Genomic DNA, 19,732 nt, shown 5'->3' with positions numbered 1-19,732 from the left:
GAAACATCCCAGCAAAAGACTTTATTCTTGACTTGCATTGGTATTTACCTCTCAAGATATGTTAGTTACATTAAAAAAGTTAAAAGATAAAAACATACATATGTATTATATTAACATTTCTTTGAAACAAGGTCTTCTAAGAAGGTTCACTGACATCTAAGAAGACCCTCCTGTACTGACTGCCTGAGTGATGAGGCAAGCAACATCATGCTTTTGATTCTTTTTTTTTGTTTGTTTGTTTGTTTTTCGAGACAGGGTTTCTCTGTGGCTTTGGAGCCTGTCCTGGAACTAGCTCTTGTAGGCCAGGCTGGTCTCAAACTCACAGAGATCCGCCTGCCTCTGCCTCCCGAGTGCTGGGATTAAAGGCGTGTGCCACCACCGCCCGGCCATGCTTTTGATTCTTTAAAAATTTCTTTAAATGGTTTAAAATTCAGTTTATCTTAAAAATTTATTTATTTACTTTTATGTGTATAAGTATTTTGCCTGCTTACTATGTGTGTGCCAGAAGAAGTATTGAATCCCTGGAACTGGTGTCACAGATAGTTGTGAGTCACCAAGGAGGTGCCTAGATCATAATCCTTATTTTCTGCAAGAGCAGCAAGTGCTTTTTAAACCACTGAGCCATCTCTCCATGATGTAGGAGGGTCTTCTATCTATCTGTTGCTTTCATTGGTTAATTAATAAAGAAAACTGCTTGGCCTGATAGGTCAGAACATAGGTAGGTGGGGAAGACAGAACAGAATTGTGGGAGGAAGAAAGCAGAGTCAGGCAGACGCCATGGCTCTCCTCTCCAAGATGGACGCTGGTTAGACTCATGCCGGTAAGCCACAGTCAAGTGGCAATACAGATATTAGAAATGGGTTAGATAAATATGTGATAGTTAGAAAATAAGGGACTGGAGATAATGGGCCAGGCAGTGTTTAAATGAATACAGTTTCGTGTAATTATTTCGGGTAAAGTTAGCCGGGAACCGGGTGGCGAAACGTCGCCCGCTGCTCCTTCAACATCTCCAGTCCTTGGTAAATTGGTTATTGTGGTCTAGGTTTGTTGCAACTATGTAATGAATTCATAAGTATTGAAAATAGAAAATGTAGATGTAGAAAGAAAAATACTACCCAAGAAAATATAAACATGATACTAAATTCAAGAGAACTGATTTTTTTTTTTAAAGTAATATGAACCACCTTTTGTTGAGGCTTAATAAAGCTCTCCGAAGGGCCAGGATAGGCTCCTTGGCTCTATAGGAATTCTGGGTCATTTCTAGTCGAGCTGCCCAGTTCAGAGAGTCTTCATAACAACTGTCACCTGGAGATTTGTTAAAAAGTGGTTTGATGCTATGCTCCAACTCACACAGCATGTGCAATCTGAAAACAGACAGAACATGTTAAAATGTTACCACATTCAGTCTTATTAATCTCACATAGTAAGTATGTACTTTTTAGCTCAGCTATGAAAAATCAAACTTCTAACATATTTTCTTACTATATAAACATTTTTATGATTAAAAACTAAGTGTAAACACCAATTTATTCTCATTAAAACATTTAGTGCCTTGATGTCACACCAAAATTCCTGTGAATTAAACTGAAGAATATATGAAAACTAAAATCAAACTTTACTGCCAACATGAAAATAAAATATGAACTCATTATGAATGAATATGAAATATTTAAATAATATTGGTACTAATATAAGAGAGCCTGATACAGTAAATATAGTAAAATAAACCTGTAAAGTGATAGTCATAGAAGCCATGAGATAGTCACATTATCCCTTGAATTTTTATAATAATCAGTGTCTATGACTCTGTGTTGAAGGCACAAAAATATAGCAGAGTAGCTACAGAATGAAGTTACATTCAGTGATCCAATATCTAGTTTCCCTAAGATATTACTGAAGACCATATAAAATATAGTAAATTCTAACAAAAACTGTATTTGTTTTTTAAACCTATATATAGCATTTATTTTTTTAATCATTTTTTTCTCAGATGAATAAGTAGACAAAGGAGATTATGTTAGGATATTTTAAAAAGAATATAAGAGCTAGTTTATGTTGTTAAACAATATACCAAAGATATTATCAGAATTATTTACACATTATACCAGGTGGCATATATAAATGAGGAACATAAAAGTGGTATTCTTAAAATACCTCACAATAAATTCATATCCTCGTTGGTAGGAGCCTCTTTCAAAGCTTGCAGCTGAAAGAGGTACAATTTGTTCTGCTCTCACTAGTTTCAGTGTGTCATAGAAAGCTGTCGTGTCTCTTTTTTTAGCTGATAACAGGAGTTGTCCTAGTCTGACACTCCACGTTGTAGATTTCCCATCTGAAATACAAGTCAAGAAATGCTGTGATGAGTGAGTCCAGGATCTAGCTTTGCTGTATTTTATGAGATGGGCAGTAGAAATACTGAACAGATGGTTTTGCTTTACTTCAAACAACTAACAGGCAATCATAAAATAGGCAAGGTTAATTGTGAATGTTGCTAAGCTACCTAAATTGTAGTATTTATAGTAAATTAAAGCTGCTAATATTTTAAGAAGTAACTTTACCTCCTGCCAAATAATTTTCCACCAAATCCCACTGTGACAGTTTCCAAGCTGCTTCTACTCTGTATGTGTTTAATTCATCTGTCCACTCAGACCTATTAGGAGAAATGCATTATCAACTACATTTTAATCTACTTACATTTAAAGTGGCATTATATTTTATAGGTTTAGATGTTTTACTTATTTCTTGTATTTATATTATATTTCATAGTATGATACAAAATAATTACACAAAACAACCAAGAAAATCTTAAGTGCTGAAGAACATTTCCACTATTTTTATTGAGCTGGGCATGATGGAATACATCTTTCATCTCAGCACTCAGGAAGGCAGGGCCAGGTGTATCTTTGTGAGTTTGAGGCCAATCAGGGATACACAGTGAAATTCTGTCTCAAAATACCAAACAACCAGACAGAGAACTCCCCCAAAGAAACCTATTTATTTTGTGTGCATATAATCTGTATCACAGAGCACCCATGAGGGAAAAAAAACTTGCTGCAGGCTGTTCCTCCTTTTACCATGTGGGTCATTGAGACTGAACCCAGTCAAGTCACTAGAGAGATCTTATCTCTACCAAGGCGCAAAGGGGCAATCCTGCAATGCTCTCTACCAACCTGACTCCACACTCCACTGAATTCCTATCTCTTCCCCTTTATATTTCTCTTTCCGCCCAGCCATATCGTTTCTGTCTCTACCTCCCTAGTGTTGGGATTAAAGGTGTGTGATCTCAAGTACTGGGGTAACTTTTGTGGGAGGTCACTTTCTCTTTTAGACAGATTCAATTTTGTGTAGCCCAGGGTGGCCTTGAATTTACAGAGATCTCTCTGCCTATGTCTCCTGAATCCTGGGATTAAAGGTGTGTGCCACCACTGTCTTGCCTGAATGGCTGACTAATATAGCTGGCTTTGCCCTCTGATCTTCAGGCAAGCTGTATTTATTAAAACACAGACAATATTCCACTATATAATTCTCTGTCTCTTAAAAGGTGGCCTTATTATATTAGCAATGTTGGCCCCAAAGTCCTGGGCTTATAATACCATCCTTTGTCTCATCCTCCTGGGGAACAGCAATATACATGTGCTACTGTCTTTGCTTCTTGTCAATCTGATACACCTGAGAACAGAGACCCTCAACTGAGGAACTGCTCCCATCAGCCTGGCTTGTGGCCTGTTATAGAGCACGCCTTTAATCCCGGCCCTCTTGGGAAGCAGAGGTAGACAGATATCTGTGAGTTCAAGGTCAGCCCGTGTTCATTAGTATTTTAATAATGCTTGTCTGAAGATCAGAGAGGAAAACAGCCACACTGGTCAGCCTCACAGACCAGACAGAGATGGCACACGTTTAATCCCAGTAGCCACATTGGTTTGCCATAGAAGCCAGGTTGTAGTGGTGCACACCTTTAATCCCAGCACTAGAGAGAAATATAAGACGGGAGGAGACAGCTCTCGGACAGTCTCATTCTGAGGATTCGTAGAGGCAGGGTTGGTTTTTTAGTCTGAGGATTTCCTAGAGGTAAGAGCTCTCTAGTGGCTTGACTGCTTTGCTTTTCTGATCTTCAGGTTGAACTCTGGATTTTTTAAAAAAATATTTATTTATTTATTATGTATACAATATTCTGTCTGTGTGTATGACTGCAGGCCAGAAGAGGGTACCAGACCTCATTACAGATGGTTGTGAGCCACCATGTGGTTGCTGGGAATTGAACCCACGACCTTTGGAAGAGCAGGCAATGCTTTTAACCTCTGAGCCATCTCTCCAGCCCAAATTCTGGGTTTTTATTTAATTGTGCTACAAACCTGGTCTACACAGAACAGTTAGGAGTATTACATGTAGAAACCCTGTCTTGAAAAACCCAAACCAAAACAACAAAAAAAGATTCCTTATCTAATAACATCACATAAAGGTACATATATAACCATTTTATTTAAAAAGCAAACAACAATGAAAGCAAATGAACAAAGTAACAGGCTGGGCTAGGACCATTATCCTTAAAAGCCCTTATTGGTCTTTCTGCTGCAAAAGAAGAAAATATGACAAATAGCCTAATAATTTTTAGCTTAAAGGTTTACAAATAGGGCAGAGATTTAGCTCAACTGGTAGAGTGCTTGCCTAACATGCACAAGACCCTAGGTTTATATAAATCCACTGTGGTGCAACATAGCCATAATCCCAGAGGAGGTGAAGGCAAGAAGATCACAAATTCAGGTCATTCATGGCTACACAGTAAACTTGAGACCAGTTGGGGCTACATGAGACCTTGTTGAAAAACACCCTGTCCCCAAAGTCTGAATAGCAATATACTGAGCATAATTCAATTTCTAAATATTAAAGTTTCCAAAACCAATGTAGAACAAAGCTAAGAGCAAGGTAATAAACATTTAAAATTTAAAAGTCTAACTGAAAACAATTTTAAAAGCTTAGCATCAGATGCTAAAGTATCAAAATTTCAGGAAAAAAATACAATTATTATTAAAGTATCAGAGATGTATCATCCCAAGCCTTATATCAAAAGTACCAAATGATGAGGATTAGAATATGAGAACTTATTAATATAAGTAAATAAAGGAAATTATGTATAGGTTAAGCACAGAAAAAGTCTGTTTAAATGCAAATAGAGATCTTCCCCAGTGAAAATGTGTGGCCCTGCTGACCATTTTGTTTTACTAAGATACAGTATCCTTTCATGAAAGTGACCAAAGCCTTTTCACAGCACAAAGACTGAGATGTATTAGGTCTTAGACAGAGAACAAGTCTAATTGTTTAACTGGAGTCTAATTGTACATTGAATATTTTAAAGAACTTGACACATCAATTTGTGCCCTGATAAAGTCCCTTCTCAAACTCCAGTAATCCCTTACTCATGAGGTCTCGCAATTTGCAGAAACATAACTACAGCATGCAGCAATCACCCCAGGTCTGTACAACTTCCTCATTGCTTCACGAGTTCCACTGTGATAACTATCAAACTAAAATAAGTGTATTTGTCTCTGACAAAGTAGAATATATATATATTTACACACACACACACCCCTCAAATTTTTTTATATACTAATCCCAGTTCCCCTTCTTTCCCCTCTTCTTGCTCCCTCTCACCTTCCCCTCATCCTACTTCCCTTCTACTCCTCAGAAAGGGTAAGACCTCCCATGGGGAGTGACCATGTTTAGGCAGGGCCAAGCCCCTCCCCCCACCCTGCATCTAGGCTGAGGCTGAGCAAGGTATATCTGCAAAAAGCCAGATCATTCATTAGGTATACCTCATGGGTCCAGTGTTAGGGGCCCCATAAACTGCCCAAACCCCCACTCTCACTTGCATTCAGGGGGCCTAGATTCACCCTATGCATGTTTCCCAGTTGTCAGTCTGGAGTCAGTGAGTACCCACTAACTAGTTTGGGTCAGCTGTTTCTGTGGGTTTCTCCACCAGTCTTGACTGAATGGAGGACCTTATTAATTACAGATTTTTTTTTAAATTTTATGTGCATTGGTGTTTTTCCTGCATGTACATCTGCATGTGGCTGTCAAGTCCCCTGAAACTGGAGTCATAGATAGTTGTGAGCTGCCATGTGGGTGCTAGGAATTGACCCCAGGTCCTCTGAAAGAACAGCCAGTGCTCTTAACTACTGAGCCATCTCTCCAGCCCTTAATTACAGATTTTAACTTAAAGAAACTGAAGATAAATTTGTTCAAAGTGTCTGACAACAAACACAATCTGCATTTTCTAATTAAGTGAGATCCACTCCTTGTGGATCAAATATGCCTACCTACAATAGCTGGGGTGTGGAATGTATAACAAAATAGGATTTTTTTTTAATCTCAGGGAAAGCAGCTTTAATAGCAGAGATAATTTCCTCAGTTAACAGTTTAACTGAAAGAAATGTTTAACCTTTATCTTTGCCATAAGCAACCTTTCTGTTGTTGTTGCTGTTATAGGGAATGCACAATTTTCTACAACAAGTCCATTTTCTTTAGGAAGATTGCTTTCATAATGATGAATCTTTTTAAGTAAAATCAATTCTATAGTGGTATTTCAAAAATGACTCAAAAATTTTCTCCTGCTCCTCCACCTCTAGCATAGAAAACAACCGGTGTTAATACTACATACCGTCTGAGCCTGGATGAGTTTTGAAGTCAACTATCTATATGAGTCAGGTGAACTCTGAAGAGGTCCTGCCTTAAAGAACAATCTAATTAAGTGGGTGTGGTGGCACGCACCTTTGAGGTCAGCACTCAGGAGGTGGAGGCAAGTGGACCTCTGAGTTTGAGGCTAGCTTACTCATCGAAGGACAGCCAGGGCTACAAACAGAAACTAAATAAAACAAAAAGAACAATCTAATTCAAGAATGATTCTCAAGAATGACTCTATAAGCTATTAACTGGAAGACTAAAATATTAAAAATTAGGAAAAGGGCTAGCAAGAATGCTCAGTGGAGAGGTACATTTACTGTGTTAGCTGACACCTCAGTTTGATCCCAGAAGCAACATAAGGGTGGAAGGAGAGAAGTAATCCACGGCATGTCCTCTGACCTCCAAACATGCATGCCTATCCCTCCAAACCCTGCCCCTACAACAGTAATTTTGGTGCTTTCTCCAACATTATAAAAGCATATAAAATATTTCATTTCGTTACTTTAGTAAATCTAAACCCATGCAATTCACTAATCAAAAAGTCCCTATTCTTTAATCAAACCTTACCTGTTAGCATGCACTCCATTCACTTGAGTGATTACAGTAGACAGCTGACCAAGACCTAACATGGATTTCACTACACCATGATAATGAATGATCTAGGAAAAAAAAAACATTTATGACAGGAATTTCATTTCAAATATAGCTGAAGCAATAAGAACAGCTTAATTTCCTATATTCCTGCTTATGTTTACTTTTCCTAGTTTAGCAAAACTATCTGGGTTGGCTATATAGCAGCATGTACTATGAATGTCCTAATATACTGAAAGTGACAGAAAAAAATCTAAAAATAATTTCAGATTGAATTTATTTTATTTTTCCAAATTTGTTCCAATTCTAGACCAAATATAGAATGTAAACATACTCAATATCTTTAACATCCTGCTTCAAGATTATGCATAAGTCAACAGATATTATTAATATAGGTTTGGTTAATTATTAACTTGATGGGATCTGGAACCATTCAGGAGACAATCCTTCAGGGGACTTGTTCAGCACATTTTCTTCACCTTATATAGTTCAAGAACCCTCAGGGAATAGTCCTACCCATCAACTAAAGTCATCAAGATAATCCTCCATAGGCATGCCTAAAGTCTTATATCCTAGGTGATCCCATATTCTGTCAAGATGATAATACCAAACATCATGACAAGACTGAGGCCAGACTGAGCTACATGACACCCTACCTTTAAAAAAAAAAAAAAGAAAAGAAATAAAGATTGAATAAAATTACAGTTTGGTCTCCCTCCCACCTCACTTTGAGATCAGTTCCTCAAACCCTGTAGCTCTCCAAGTCTGATAGACTGGTTAACTAGAAAGATCCAAGATTCTACCTGTCTTTCCCTCCCCAGTGTTAGTATTACAAGAACATGCCACTACACCTTATGTTTTTATGTGGATTCTGGGTATTGAACTCAGGTCTTCATGCATGGCAATCACTTTATTGACTGAGCTATTTCCACAGCCCTAATTTGAGGGATTTCTAAAGTCATAGGAATTTGACATTGAAAAGAATTTCTGAAACCATAAAGCAGAAGTTTCATATATTATTGATCAGGAAATTAAATAGCAGTATTAAACATTTTCCAGATACATTGTGATGTTGACAAAGACAGTTTTGAAACCAAGGTTGCTACCATTCCTATTTAGCAGCTTTTAAACGATCATCTCACCTGGTCTGGTTCTAGCTGAATAGCCCTGTCATAACATGCAGTGGCATCCCTCAGCAAGCCAATACTTTCATGTTCAAGGATCTGTTCCTTCAGGGATGGCTCTGCTTTTCGAATTGCACTTACTCCAGCCACTCCATCTGGTTCATGCATAGCAGCATACAATTTCTTTGTTGATCCATTAAAAAACAAAAACAACCCAATAAAATAAAAGGTGAAAACATAAAAAATAAAGCCAAAATCATACATAAACAGCATATGAGAAATTTTTACTATAAATAAGACTTCTGTCTTGTTTTATTTTTAATTTATATTTGTGTCCAGGACAATTTTCAGACATCCTGTTACCTTGACACTTTTATTCCACTTAAATACAAATTGACATTAGTAACTAATATTGATTCTGAGGACTACAGAGAGCCTCATATCCCAAATTTGTCTTTGAGTCCAAATGAAAATAGTTTCTGTGGAGTATAATCTATAAGTGTTTTATTGTATTTCAATTTTTTAAAAAATTTTAAATAAACATTTTAACATACTGATGTTGAGAAAACTTCAACATACCCAAGTAATTCATAATTTGGGCATGGCTAGATATGGGGGTACACACTTTAACCTCAGCATTTGTTAAGGAGAAGAAGAAACATAAGGAATAATAGACTACATATTAAATTCAAGGCCAGCCTAGGCCATATATACCCTGTCAAAAGCAAGCAAGCAAGCAAGCAAACAAAACCCCCCATGATAAACAAACTAAAAAATACTCACAAAAGGCTACCAAAACTAAAAAAAAACCACCCTGGCTTAAAGGGGATATTCAGGCTTACTGATAAAAATCTGAAAAGTTAGCACAAAACATTCTTTAGAGGTAGAGAAAATAATACTAGAAATAAACAGAAGAAAGGAAGCTAAAGACAGATGCTGGAGTTTCTACCTTGCACACAGAGAGCAGCACTGGTGCTGCTGAAAATGACTACGCTCATAAGAAGCTTCACATGCAACTGCAGGGCATCACCTCTGAGGCAGAGGAGTGCAGTTGTCACTGTCAGGACAACTGAACCTCCTGGAGCTGTTTTCAGAACTCTATTCTAGTGGATGTGAAGTAGTATCTTACTATGATTATCATGTATACTTTCAAGATGGCATGTGTTGAACTTTGTTTTTATCTCAACGAAATTGAACAGCTTTTAAATGAGAGACTTTTCTTATGTAAAGAATGAGCTGTTACAGGTAAGTATGGAACCAGGATATGCGGATAAATTTGACATAGAACTACGAAAAAGTCGAGTCAAGAATGAGCCCACATCTATAACTGGAAAGATATTTGACTGTGACCACCACAATTTCTGCAATTGTGAAAGAACAAAAGATGCTACAAATGGACAGCTCACTACTGTGGAATTCAGATAACTGAGCAAACATGAGCATTCAAAAGTGCTTGCTGCTCTGTCCTGGAAGCTCATTTATTTGTATCTGAAATGTAGAAGAGATTGATAAATGCCACTCACTACTTTTAAGATATTTGATTTGGGTTCAGGGTTTATTATGTGAGGAGGGGAAAACTAGGAATAAAGCATACGTAAAACACAAATGCCAGCAACTTACATTGAAATACAAAAAAAGCCAAAGCAAACTGAAGGTCGAGTGTGGGATGGATGAGCAGAAAAAGCAAATACTAAAAAAATGTTAATTGTGGAATTAAGATGGTGGACATATGTGTGCTATATTTATATTGTTATATTGCTATAACTGTACAATTTTGAAAATATTTCTTGCTTGAATTATCTTTATAATAAAATCCTGTAAAAGCAAAATGAAATTGCAAATAGACTACAGGGAGGAAAAAGCACTTAATTTTAACTTCTTTTTCTTCAAGAATTGTAGGGCAAATAAGACAGACACAGGATGGATACATACATATGATTACTACTTTAGGTTCTTCATAGAAATAGAGAGGAGAAATGGTACTTGTCAGGGGCTGGAGATGTGGAGACTGGGGAATTATTTACACAATGGCACAACATTATACAAGATGAATAAACCACACTGACTGTAGTTAATAGCATAGCATTGTATGTTTAGAGTTCAATAAATGTTCTTATATTAAATGCTTTTAATATACGCACAAATCAGTCAATCAAACAATAAAGAGTATGGGGGAATTTTTAGAAGTAATGATATTCCTAGTATTATTATGACTGTTTGTGTTAGCTACAAACATCATGTTGCACATGCACAACTCTTTGTGCACCAGCTATGACTCAATAAAGTAGTTTTCGGGGTAGGAAAAATGCACTGGCAAGAGAAAACAAAGAGTACTGAATCCTGGGTAAGCAAATGTCTCCCAGATTAAAAGAGAAAACAATAATGTAACACTTGTTTTGTGTGTTTTAGACAACAGTTGTATGAAGCTCATGATAGCCTTGATGAACTTGAACTCCACCTGATCCTCTTGCCTCTACCACCCTAGTGCTGGGATTACCATTGTGTAACACCAAATCTGCTAAAAGCAAGTCTCAATGAGCATAGAAAGGTCCATCAAATAATACTGTGAGTTTAAGAAAATAAAGACTGAGCTTGGTAACATGGAGGCCACTGATCTTTTCAGCAAGAATAGTACTGGGACAAGCAGGTTTGCTGTCTTAGTCCCATGTACGTTCTCTTTTGTTTCTCACATAGCATATTATCTTCTAAACCTTTGTTTCACCAGCATTCTCACAACTCCTTATTTACTTACCCTAAACTGAGGTCACCGCCTCTGCCAAGGACAACAGTAGTGCCTTGATTTATAACCCTTTATACTCTTCCTCCACAACTAGTATAGACATTTAGCTAAGATATTATAATACTGCCCCAGTACACATCCTCTAAGGTTCTCTATGGCATAGGATCTTTCCTTTATCATTGCTAAATGTCATTCTAAAACTGACATTTTACTGTTTGCATACATGATGCTCTTTCCCAAATCCACGGAGCTATCTCTAATAACTAAGATTATTTTAAACATCATTGACATTAAGTTATTCTTGGATCCCTCATCTCCCTACTCTTAAGAACAATGCAGTGCCCTTCTTCAGGACAAATGCATCAAAACACTTAGATATTTTACCAAATTTGTTTCAATCTCTTCCCATTATCCGTAAGCATCTAAAAGTATCACAAATGTTTAGTACCTAGCACAGTGTCTGAAATAGTCAATAAAATCAACAATATCACCATGACTGCCAATGCTACTTTTATTATTACATTCACTATATTAATTTCAAACCTGTAGAAATCCAAGATGCTTTTGAATATTTTGCTTCTTTTCTGTAATAAATGATTCAAAGTGCATTACAGCTCGTGTGTATGCTTTGGAGCGAAAGGAAGCTACAGCCAGAGTATCCTGAGGTATGAGGTCTAGAAAACGAGTTACACTCTGATAGTCTTCAAAATTCACATTTGATACTGGATTTAAAAAAAAAAAAAAAGTAGTTAAAGACTGGTAAGATAAAAATTTAGAAGATGAAGCATTTAACTTTAATTTTTCCATTAAATAATACAAATGCATTAAGTACTAATAGTTTGATCTTAATAAAGAACAAGACGACTGCTCATAGAATCTTGCTCCAGTTCTACCATTATTATTAATTTAACTCTGGACATTATTCAACTCATTGAACCCAATTGTCATATGTTAAAGGGAAATACTGATACTTATTTTGCCTTCCTTACAAGTTGAATTTCAAGTAGTAAATGCAAAACTATGATTGAATGTTAAAAAATATGAAACTAAAAGAAATAAAATTATTTATTACTTATTACTACAAAATACTGATAAGATACAATTATTCAGTAAAGAAAGTTTAGAATTATAGAAGAGGTCTTTTTATTTTGTAGTTTATAGAAGCTTTTATTTCCATCCTTGAGTACTGAGGATGAATCTTGGCCTTTGTTCATTTTAAGGAAAAGTTCTCTGGGCTATTTGTATTCCTTGCCTCCAAGTGTTAGTCTTAAAAAATGAAATATTAATTTCAGTGTAATGAAAATAACAGTTAGGTCAGTGCTGGCTTTTAACAATAAGATTTTCACAAACAAAACTAGGAGCAAACACTTAATTGCTACTTAATAATACTCCATAGAAAAACATTCCTGAAAACAGGTAATTATCTGCAAATATAGAAAAATTTGTTAAACAATAACCTATTGTCCTTAACATGCATATGAGTAAGGGAGGGAGTAGCTTACAAACTGACAAATTTTTTAAGTGGGAATCTGTTTAGTAATTATCAGATTGTCAGTTTTTAAAGTAGCCCCAAAACCTAGCAAGAAAAATTTAATAGCCATGAAAATGGCCGAGGGATAACAGTAGCAATATGATTATAACCATCTATGAACGGCAAGAGCAATAAAAAAAAGTGGTTCAAAACCATGAAAAGTATTCATTACTGTGTGATCAATAAAATTCTTGTCAGCAAATGTTTAGGGGCCAATTGGTAGGGTAACTCTAAAGAGATTCACTTAACTCTGAAAGATTCTTTAATCTTGTTAGTGAAAGCTGTAACACCATAAAAACAAGATGACAGACTAGTAGCTCTAACACCCTGTATACTACAGCATGCTCAGGGTATTTGCAGATTCTGCTGGATAAACAGATACTACTTGAACCCAGGAAAATAAAGCAAATGAAATAAGAATCTTTTTCAACATTTAAAACTTAAAAGATGTGAAAATGACACACATAAACTAATACACTGAAGCATGGGGAGCAAATGAGCTAACAGTAAGGAGTAGCAAAGCCACAATATCCTTCTATCATCTCCTTCACAGCTCACAACTTAACACGCATGTATATCATCTCATTTATCCTCCAAAATCTTATATAAAAAAATTAGGTACATATTTTGTCCACGGGTATAAGAGTAAGAACTTAAAAGAGCAGTTCCTTGGTTTTTGTTTTTATTTTTGCAGTTCTGGATGTAAAAACCCTGGCTCTCTAACATATTAGATAAGCATTCTATCTCTGAGGTACAGCCTAATCCTAAAGTGAGGTCATATACATTAACTGCTTTTTCTCAGTGAAAAATGTATATTATTACAACTTAAAAATGCACATAGGCTGGAGGTGTGGTTCAGTATTAGAATGCTTGCTTTCTATGTATAAGCCCTTGGATTCCATCCTCAATAGTACAAAAACAAATGAAAAAAATCACTTTATAAAACTAATACTTAGCTGGCACGATAGAGCACACCATTAATCCTAGCACTCAGGAGGCAGAAGCAAGCAGATTTCTGAGTTTGAGACCAGCCTGGTATATATACTGAGATTTTAGGCCAGCTGAGGCTACATATTGAGACATTGTCTTTAACAAACAAATAAAAATCTCTCTAATGCTTAAATTGTAGAATTAATACAAGGACAGTTAATCGGTGGAAATTACAAGAAAATATTCACACATTAAGTTGACCTTACCTCCTTTTAGTTTATTTTGTGGAAGTTTCTCAGCATTTAATGCCTGAAATTTGTGCCTTGCCCATTGGGTAAGATGATCAAGCATAGAAAACACAGTCTGTGTACTCAGTTGGCACAGATCAGATGCACTGTCTCGTGTACTGATGGCATGCTGATCATCATGCTTTAGTACTGCCATAATTTCTGCATAAACCTAAATATTTAATTTATAGTTAATAATGCATCCATATAGTAACATTTTATTAATATATGATATATAGGACCAAACATTATAGCAATAATTAAAATAGTAGATGAATAATAATCTTTCTTATCTACAGCTAAATCAATGAGAAAAAACTGATTAAGAGTGACTAAACAGGTGGCTGGAGAGATGGCTTGGTGGTTAAAGAGCATTTGCTGTCCTTGCAGAGGACCTGGGCTCAATTACCAGCATCCACATGTTGACCCACAACCATCTATAACTCCAGTCTTAGGTGATCAAATACCTTCTTCTGGCCTCTGTGGACACTTAGCATATATTGGTGCACAGACATACATGCAGGCAAACCACCACACACATAAATGAGTGATTAAAAAGGGCTAGAGAGAGTGATGCTTCAGTGGTTAAAAGTGCTTGCTGCTCACTCAGAGGATGGGAGTTCAGAAGACACACAAGAGGTAGGCAGCTCACACTGCCTATAACTCCAGCTCCAGGGATTTTGACACTCTTTTCTGGTCTCCCTGGGCACCTGCAAATATATGTGATGCCCATATTTAAATAAAAAATTTTAAGAAGATTAAAATTAATTTCATAGTAAATAGTTAAATATACTGATAATGTTATTAGGCTTTTTGTATTAAACATTTTTTTTAAAGCTAGTAAGACAAGATTTTGGCTTTTGTTTTTGAGATGGATCTCATGTAATACAAGTTGTGCTGGCTACATAGCTGAGAATGACCTCTAACTCCTGATGCTCCTGCCACTCTGCCTCCCAAGTGCTGGGATTTACTGTTTGTGTGTGTGACTGAGAGTGTGATCACAAGGCTTCCACAGTGTGCATGTGAAGGTAAAGGCAAAGCTTTTAGGGTTTGGTTCCCTTTTTCCACTGTGGAATCAGGAGATTGAACTCAGGTCACCAGTCTTGTGTGGCAAAGCACTTTATCCATCGAGCCATCGTACTGGCCTCTACTCTGCAGCTTCTAATACTAATATGTTAGAGGAATAAAGTTTCACTTGCTCAGAACTTGTGTCACCTGATTGAAACCAAATAAAATAACTCACCTCTTGCTGATCTTCTTGATTGCAACCCAACAAGACATATACTAGAATATGTGGAAGAAGATAGATGGTGACCTTGAAATCATGCTTCATCATTATGCTACAGCATGTAAAGATTTTACTGGCAAGATCATGCCGAACCTGTAAACTCAAATGATTTAAGAAAGATTAGTAGTTTTATACATTTTATTCTATTGATTAGATGTTAAAATGTAGCATGTGATATAATTCATGACTGAGTAGATCTTTGTCCATGCAATGAAGGATGTATATTCAAGCAACAAAAATATCAAATGATCTCTCTAATTAATCCCAAATGCCAGACCGCCTGAGACCCCTAAGGCAAAGAAGAGCTAGCTGCTAGCTCACACTAGTATAAACAGCCTTAGCGCTTTTACAGCTCTTTTTCAATGTGTTATGTTTTGTTATAGATTAACTTTCCTAATTATAATATATCTTACTTAGCTATTGTTAAATTTGGTGTGCTAATTCCTTAAGTGAAGCAACAAAAAAGTGTGAGTCAGCACATTAAGTATGCGACTAGTACTTTAAGCAGTGTGTAATCACAAACTATAAGATAAATTAAGAAATAGAAAATTAAGTTAGTTGAGCATAAAAAGTTGAAATCATGTATACTTTAAATCAACATACAATCCTCAGATCTTAATTTAAAGTCAAATGTATGATATAATCTTCTACTTATGATTACTGAACTGTTAGAAAATGTTTTAAAGGTTTATTTTTAACTCAATAATAAATTTTGACTTAAAACACAAAAAGAACTAAACAAACTATTTGGAGCTACAAATAGTTACTTTAATAATATTCTACATTTCACACATATTTTGTGTGTTCTTAAAAAAGTTAAATAAAATGCTTTAAAATTGTCATTTAATACTTGAAATATTTAAAAATATTAATTAACAACAGAAATGTAAATTTAAAGTAAAAGTTATATTTAAACATGCCTTAAGCATTTCCTTAGAATGCACAGTTTAATTTCGCTAGTTAGGCTCATACAAATGTCAAAGGAGGAAAAATTGTAATATACCTTTAGTTTTCCAAGAAACTTCATTAAATTATAAATGATACATCTTCTTTCAAAAGTATCACTAACTAGTAATATACTGTCTGCATAAAATATATAAAGATAAAAATTAAAATATTCTTTTATTCTGTCAGCCTGAAATATCCTCTTGTATGCGATGCACTCAATATATGCTCTGGAGTAGTCCAGTATTTCTGTGCAATTAATAAATTCTAAACTAGGTTCTCTTACCTTTGTTATAAGATAACCTGCCCAAGATGATGACCATTCTGCAAAGTTATTACCTAATTTACTTAAGTAAATTGGCTTCTTTACTCCAGACCAATCTGTTGACTTCTGGGAACTCTTATATCTGTAATTTTGAAAAATTATTTAGAAATACTGTTAAGAGCCTGGCAGTCGTGGTGCACACCTTTAATATCAGAATTTGGGAGGCAGAGGTAGGTGGATCTCTGTGAGTTCAAGGCCAGCCTGGTCTACAAGAGCTAGTTCCAGGACACGCTCCAAAGCTACAAAGAAACCCTGTCTCAAAAAATAAATAAAGAAAGAAAGAAAGGAAGGAAGGAAGGAAGGAAGGAAGGAAGGAAGGAAGGAAGGAAGGAAGGAAGGAAGAAAAAGAAAGAAAGAAAGAAAGAAAGATAGGAAGAAAGAAAGGAAAGGAAAGAAAAATATTGTAAAGAAAACATAAGAATTTATATGTACCTCTTCACCGAGAACTATACTGTATTATATTTGCTGAATTCTTGTAAAAGACAGTATTTTTCTATTACTATCTGTCCTAACGGTGAAGTAAGAGGTCATTACAAACTCCTCAGGTATACCTTAGGATGTGAGATAATCTCTCCCTCGGAGCATTCCAATCAAGTTCTAGTCAAGTTCAAGCTTCTCAGTTACATTATTTTCTATTTTGGGCATCCACCAAACTCACTGACTACCACATTAATTGACAATTTCAGTGCACTGCTGGATTCTTTCTTCCTCAAGTTTTATAATCATAACTGACTTCAATGTTTTGGCTGGACCACTTAATCAAATGCTTAGCTTAAAAATAATTTTCTCCTTCACCCAAATTATAAGGGCTCCTCAAACTATCTGTACCATGTCTACTGTCAATTTTGGACAAAGATCTCATCTCCTATACCTCTGATTTCACATAGGAAAAAAATAAACCACCAGTCTTTCTCAAAATTTAATCTGTATACCCAGCTGGTATCATTAGCTTTCCTTAACGAGAGAAATTCTCCCTTTCTGTCTCATTAGTTCAATATGACTTTCCTGTTTGTCCTCAGCATTTTATTTTCTTAAACAAGTTCAAATAGCTCTCATCTTACAACTAACTACATAGTGCAGGACTTTCTCAAAACCATGGTTCTTTCAGAATTATCACGTAAGTTCAGGAACTGATAAATATAATAGTTTCCCTATACTCTAGGTCTCCAGCAAGCAAGATTCATTTTATTATATTCTGTGTTTTAAAAAACAAGAAATCCCACATCTCAAATCTAAAAGAGAAAAACTTTTATGTAAAATTTTTTTTATGGAACTAAAATGCTTATGTGAATTTAGTTTTAAAAAATTAGTGAGTTTGGCTGGGTGGTAGTGGCACAGACTTTTAATCCTAACACTTGGGAGGAGGAGACAGGCAAATCTCTGAGTTCAATGAGTTTGAACTACAAGTCAGGTTCTGGCTAGTCACATTCTCAAGTTTTCGGCACAAATTATTTCTGGGGCAACTTTGAACTACACTGAATTTATCTGGTTCTAAAATAAATATTCCAAATATAGGTATCATTTACACCTGTAATCTAGGTTTAGAGACTACATATCAAAAAGCTCAATGGTACCATCTGGGAAGTTCCTTAAATCTCTAAGTTACAAATGTATCATATCATGGGCTAGTGTGATGGCTCAGCAAGCAAAGGTACTTGCTGCCAAGTATGATTTAAGCTTGCTTGCTCCCTAGAACCAACATGATTGGAAGGAGAGAGTCAACTCCCATAAGCTGTCTTACAACTTCCAAGTAAGCTGTAGAACGAATGTACATAAGGTTGCATGGGTGTGCGTGCACAGCACAAATAAATATGAAAAATAAAAAATATCATGTACAAATTCTCATTACTGTCCTAAGGTCACTCTTGTACACGACCACTTAAAAGTAAGCAGAAATGTGCTTCTACTTTTTGTGTGCCTGTAAGTGTGTGTTCAGGTATAAATGTGCATGCATGTGGAGGCCAGTGGACAACTTTGGGTGTCTTTTCAGATGCAGTATACCTTCTCTCTCTCAATCTCTCTCCCCCACCCCTCTTGGGTTTCAAGACAGGGGTTCTCTGTGTAACAGCCCTAAATGTCCTGGAACTCACTCTGTAGACCAGGCTGGCCTTGAATTCACAGACATCCACCTGTTTCTGTCTTTCAAGGGTTGGGGTTAAAGGTGTGTACCACCACCACACCACAAAGTCTATAGCTTGTCAAGTAGGCTAGGCTGGCTGGCTGACCAGCTCCATGTCTGTTTACTGAGTGCTATGATTACAAAAATGCACCATCACAAATGCTTTTTTTTCACAAGAATTCTGGATATTAATTTCATGTTTTATAATACAAGGCAAGTAATTTACCAACTGAGCTATCTCCAGCCTGATTTCTACTTCCTAATAAGTAAAAACAGCCACTCCCACAAACTCTCTCCCCCCAATCCAAGGAATTTATTCAACAAGCCGAGATTAAAAAGGCATTCATTACTGAGTATCACCTAAATGTCAGCCACTTTATTCATGCTTTATTATCTCCTATAATCCTAATAAAAATCAATATGAGATGAGGAGAAATATCCATTTTTAAGAAGAAAACAATAAAGCCAAGCATAGTGGTGCATGCCCGTAATTCTAGCACTTTGGAGGCAGATGCAGGAGGAGGTCAATTTTCAGGTCTTTCTGGCTTATTTAGAAAGACCCGTCTTAAAATTCAGTCAGTACGGTGGCTAATACCTGTAATCTCAACACTGGAGAGGCTAACACAAAAAGACTGTCACAAATTCAAGATCAGCTCAGGTACAGAGTGAATTCTATGCCAGCCTTAGTTATACAGTGTGGCTGTCTCAGAGCAACCAACCAAAAAGAAAACAAAACAACAATAAAAACAGAAGTTACATTTGTTAAATAATTTAATCAAGACTTAGGAACTAGCAAACATAGGGCCTAGACTCAGACTTAGATATCTATGACTTAAAGCACTATGAACTTCCTGGTAGATTATAACAAGTCTTAAAAATACAGGTGTGTCAGAATATAGATTAAAGAAGTGGAGAAGCTGGGTAGGATAGCACACACCTGTAATACCAGCACTGAAAAGGCCAAGGAAATAAGACTGAATCTGATGTCAGGATGGCTAAGAAAGCATGTTCCTGGCCAGCTTGGGGAATATGTGAGACCCTACTAAAAAGGAAAGGTAGAGATGTAGTATGAGGTTTTCGTCCCGCCCGATTTTTGAAATAATTATACATAAGCCATACTATCTGTAATATTGTTTGGTCAATAGCTTAAGCATATTTTTGGCTAATTTATATC

General features: G+C 36.1%; 1 protein-coding gene across 2 annotated transcripts in view; it reads right to left on the bottom strand.

The window, feature by feature from the left end:
* The window catches only part of Atr (ATR serine/threonine kinase), a 115,243-nt gene that overhangs the window by 38,133 nt on the left and 57,378 nt on the right, over positions 1 to 19,732 (bottom strand). For both annotated transcript variants that reach the window (XM_038321928.2, XM_038321929.2), the window contains exons 25-33: positions 16,401 to 16,521; positions 15,125 to 15,262; positions 13,861 to 14,053; positions 11,677 to 11,855; positions 8,412 to 8,576; positions 7,246 to 7,337; positions 2,559 to 2,650; positions 2,155 to 2,332; positions 1,185 to 1,364 (exon numbers count right to left, since the gene is read on the bottom strand). In XM_038321928.2, coding sequence (XP_038177856.1) covers positions 1,185 to 1,364; positions 2,155 to 2,332; positions 2,559 to 2,650; positions 7,246 to 7,337; positions 8,412 to 8,576; positions 11,677 to 11,855; positions 13,861 to 14,053; positions 15,125 to 15,262; positions 16,401 to 16,521 — 1,338 coding nt within the window. The remainder of the gene's footprint in view (positions 1 to 1,184; positions 1,365 to 2,154; positions 2,333 to 2,558; positions 2,651 to 7,245; positions 7,338 to 8,411; positions 8,577 to 11,676; positions 11,856 to 13,860; positions 14,054 to 15,124; positions 15,263 to 16,400; positions 16,522 to 19,732) is intronic.

Source organism: Arvicola amphibius, chromosome 3, assembly GCF_903992535.2.
Source record: "Arvicola amphibius chromosome 3, mArvAmp1.2, whole genome shotgun sequence".
NCBI classification, from domain to species: domain Eukaryota; kingdom Metazoa; phylum Chordata; class Mammalia; order Rodentia; family Cricetidae; genus Arvicola; species Arvicola amphibius.
Note: the sequence above shows the minus strand (reverse complement) of the source record. Positions and strands in the feature narration are given on the sequence as shown.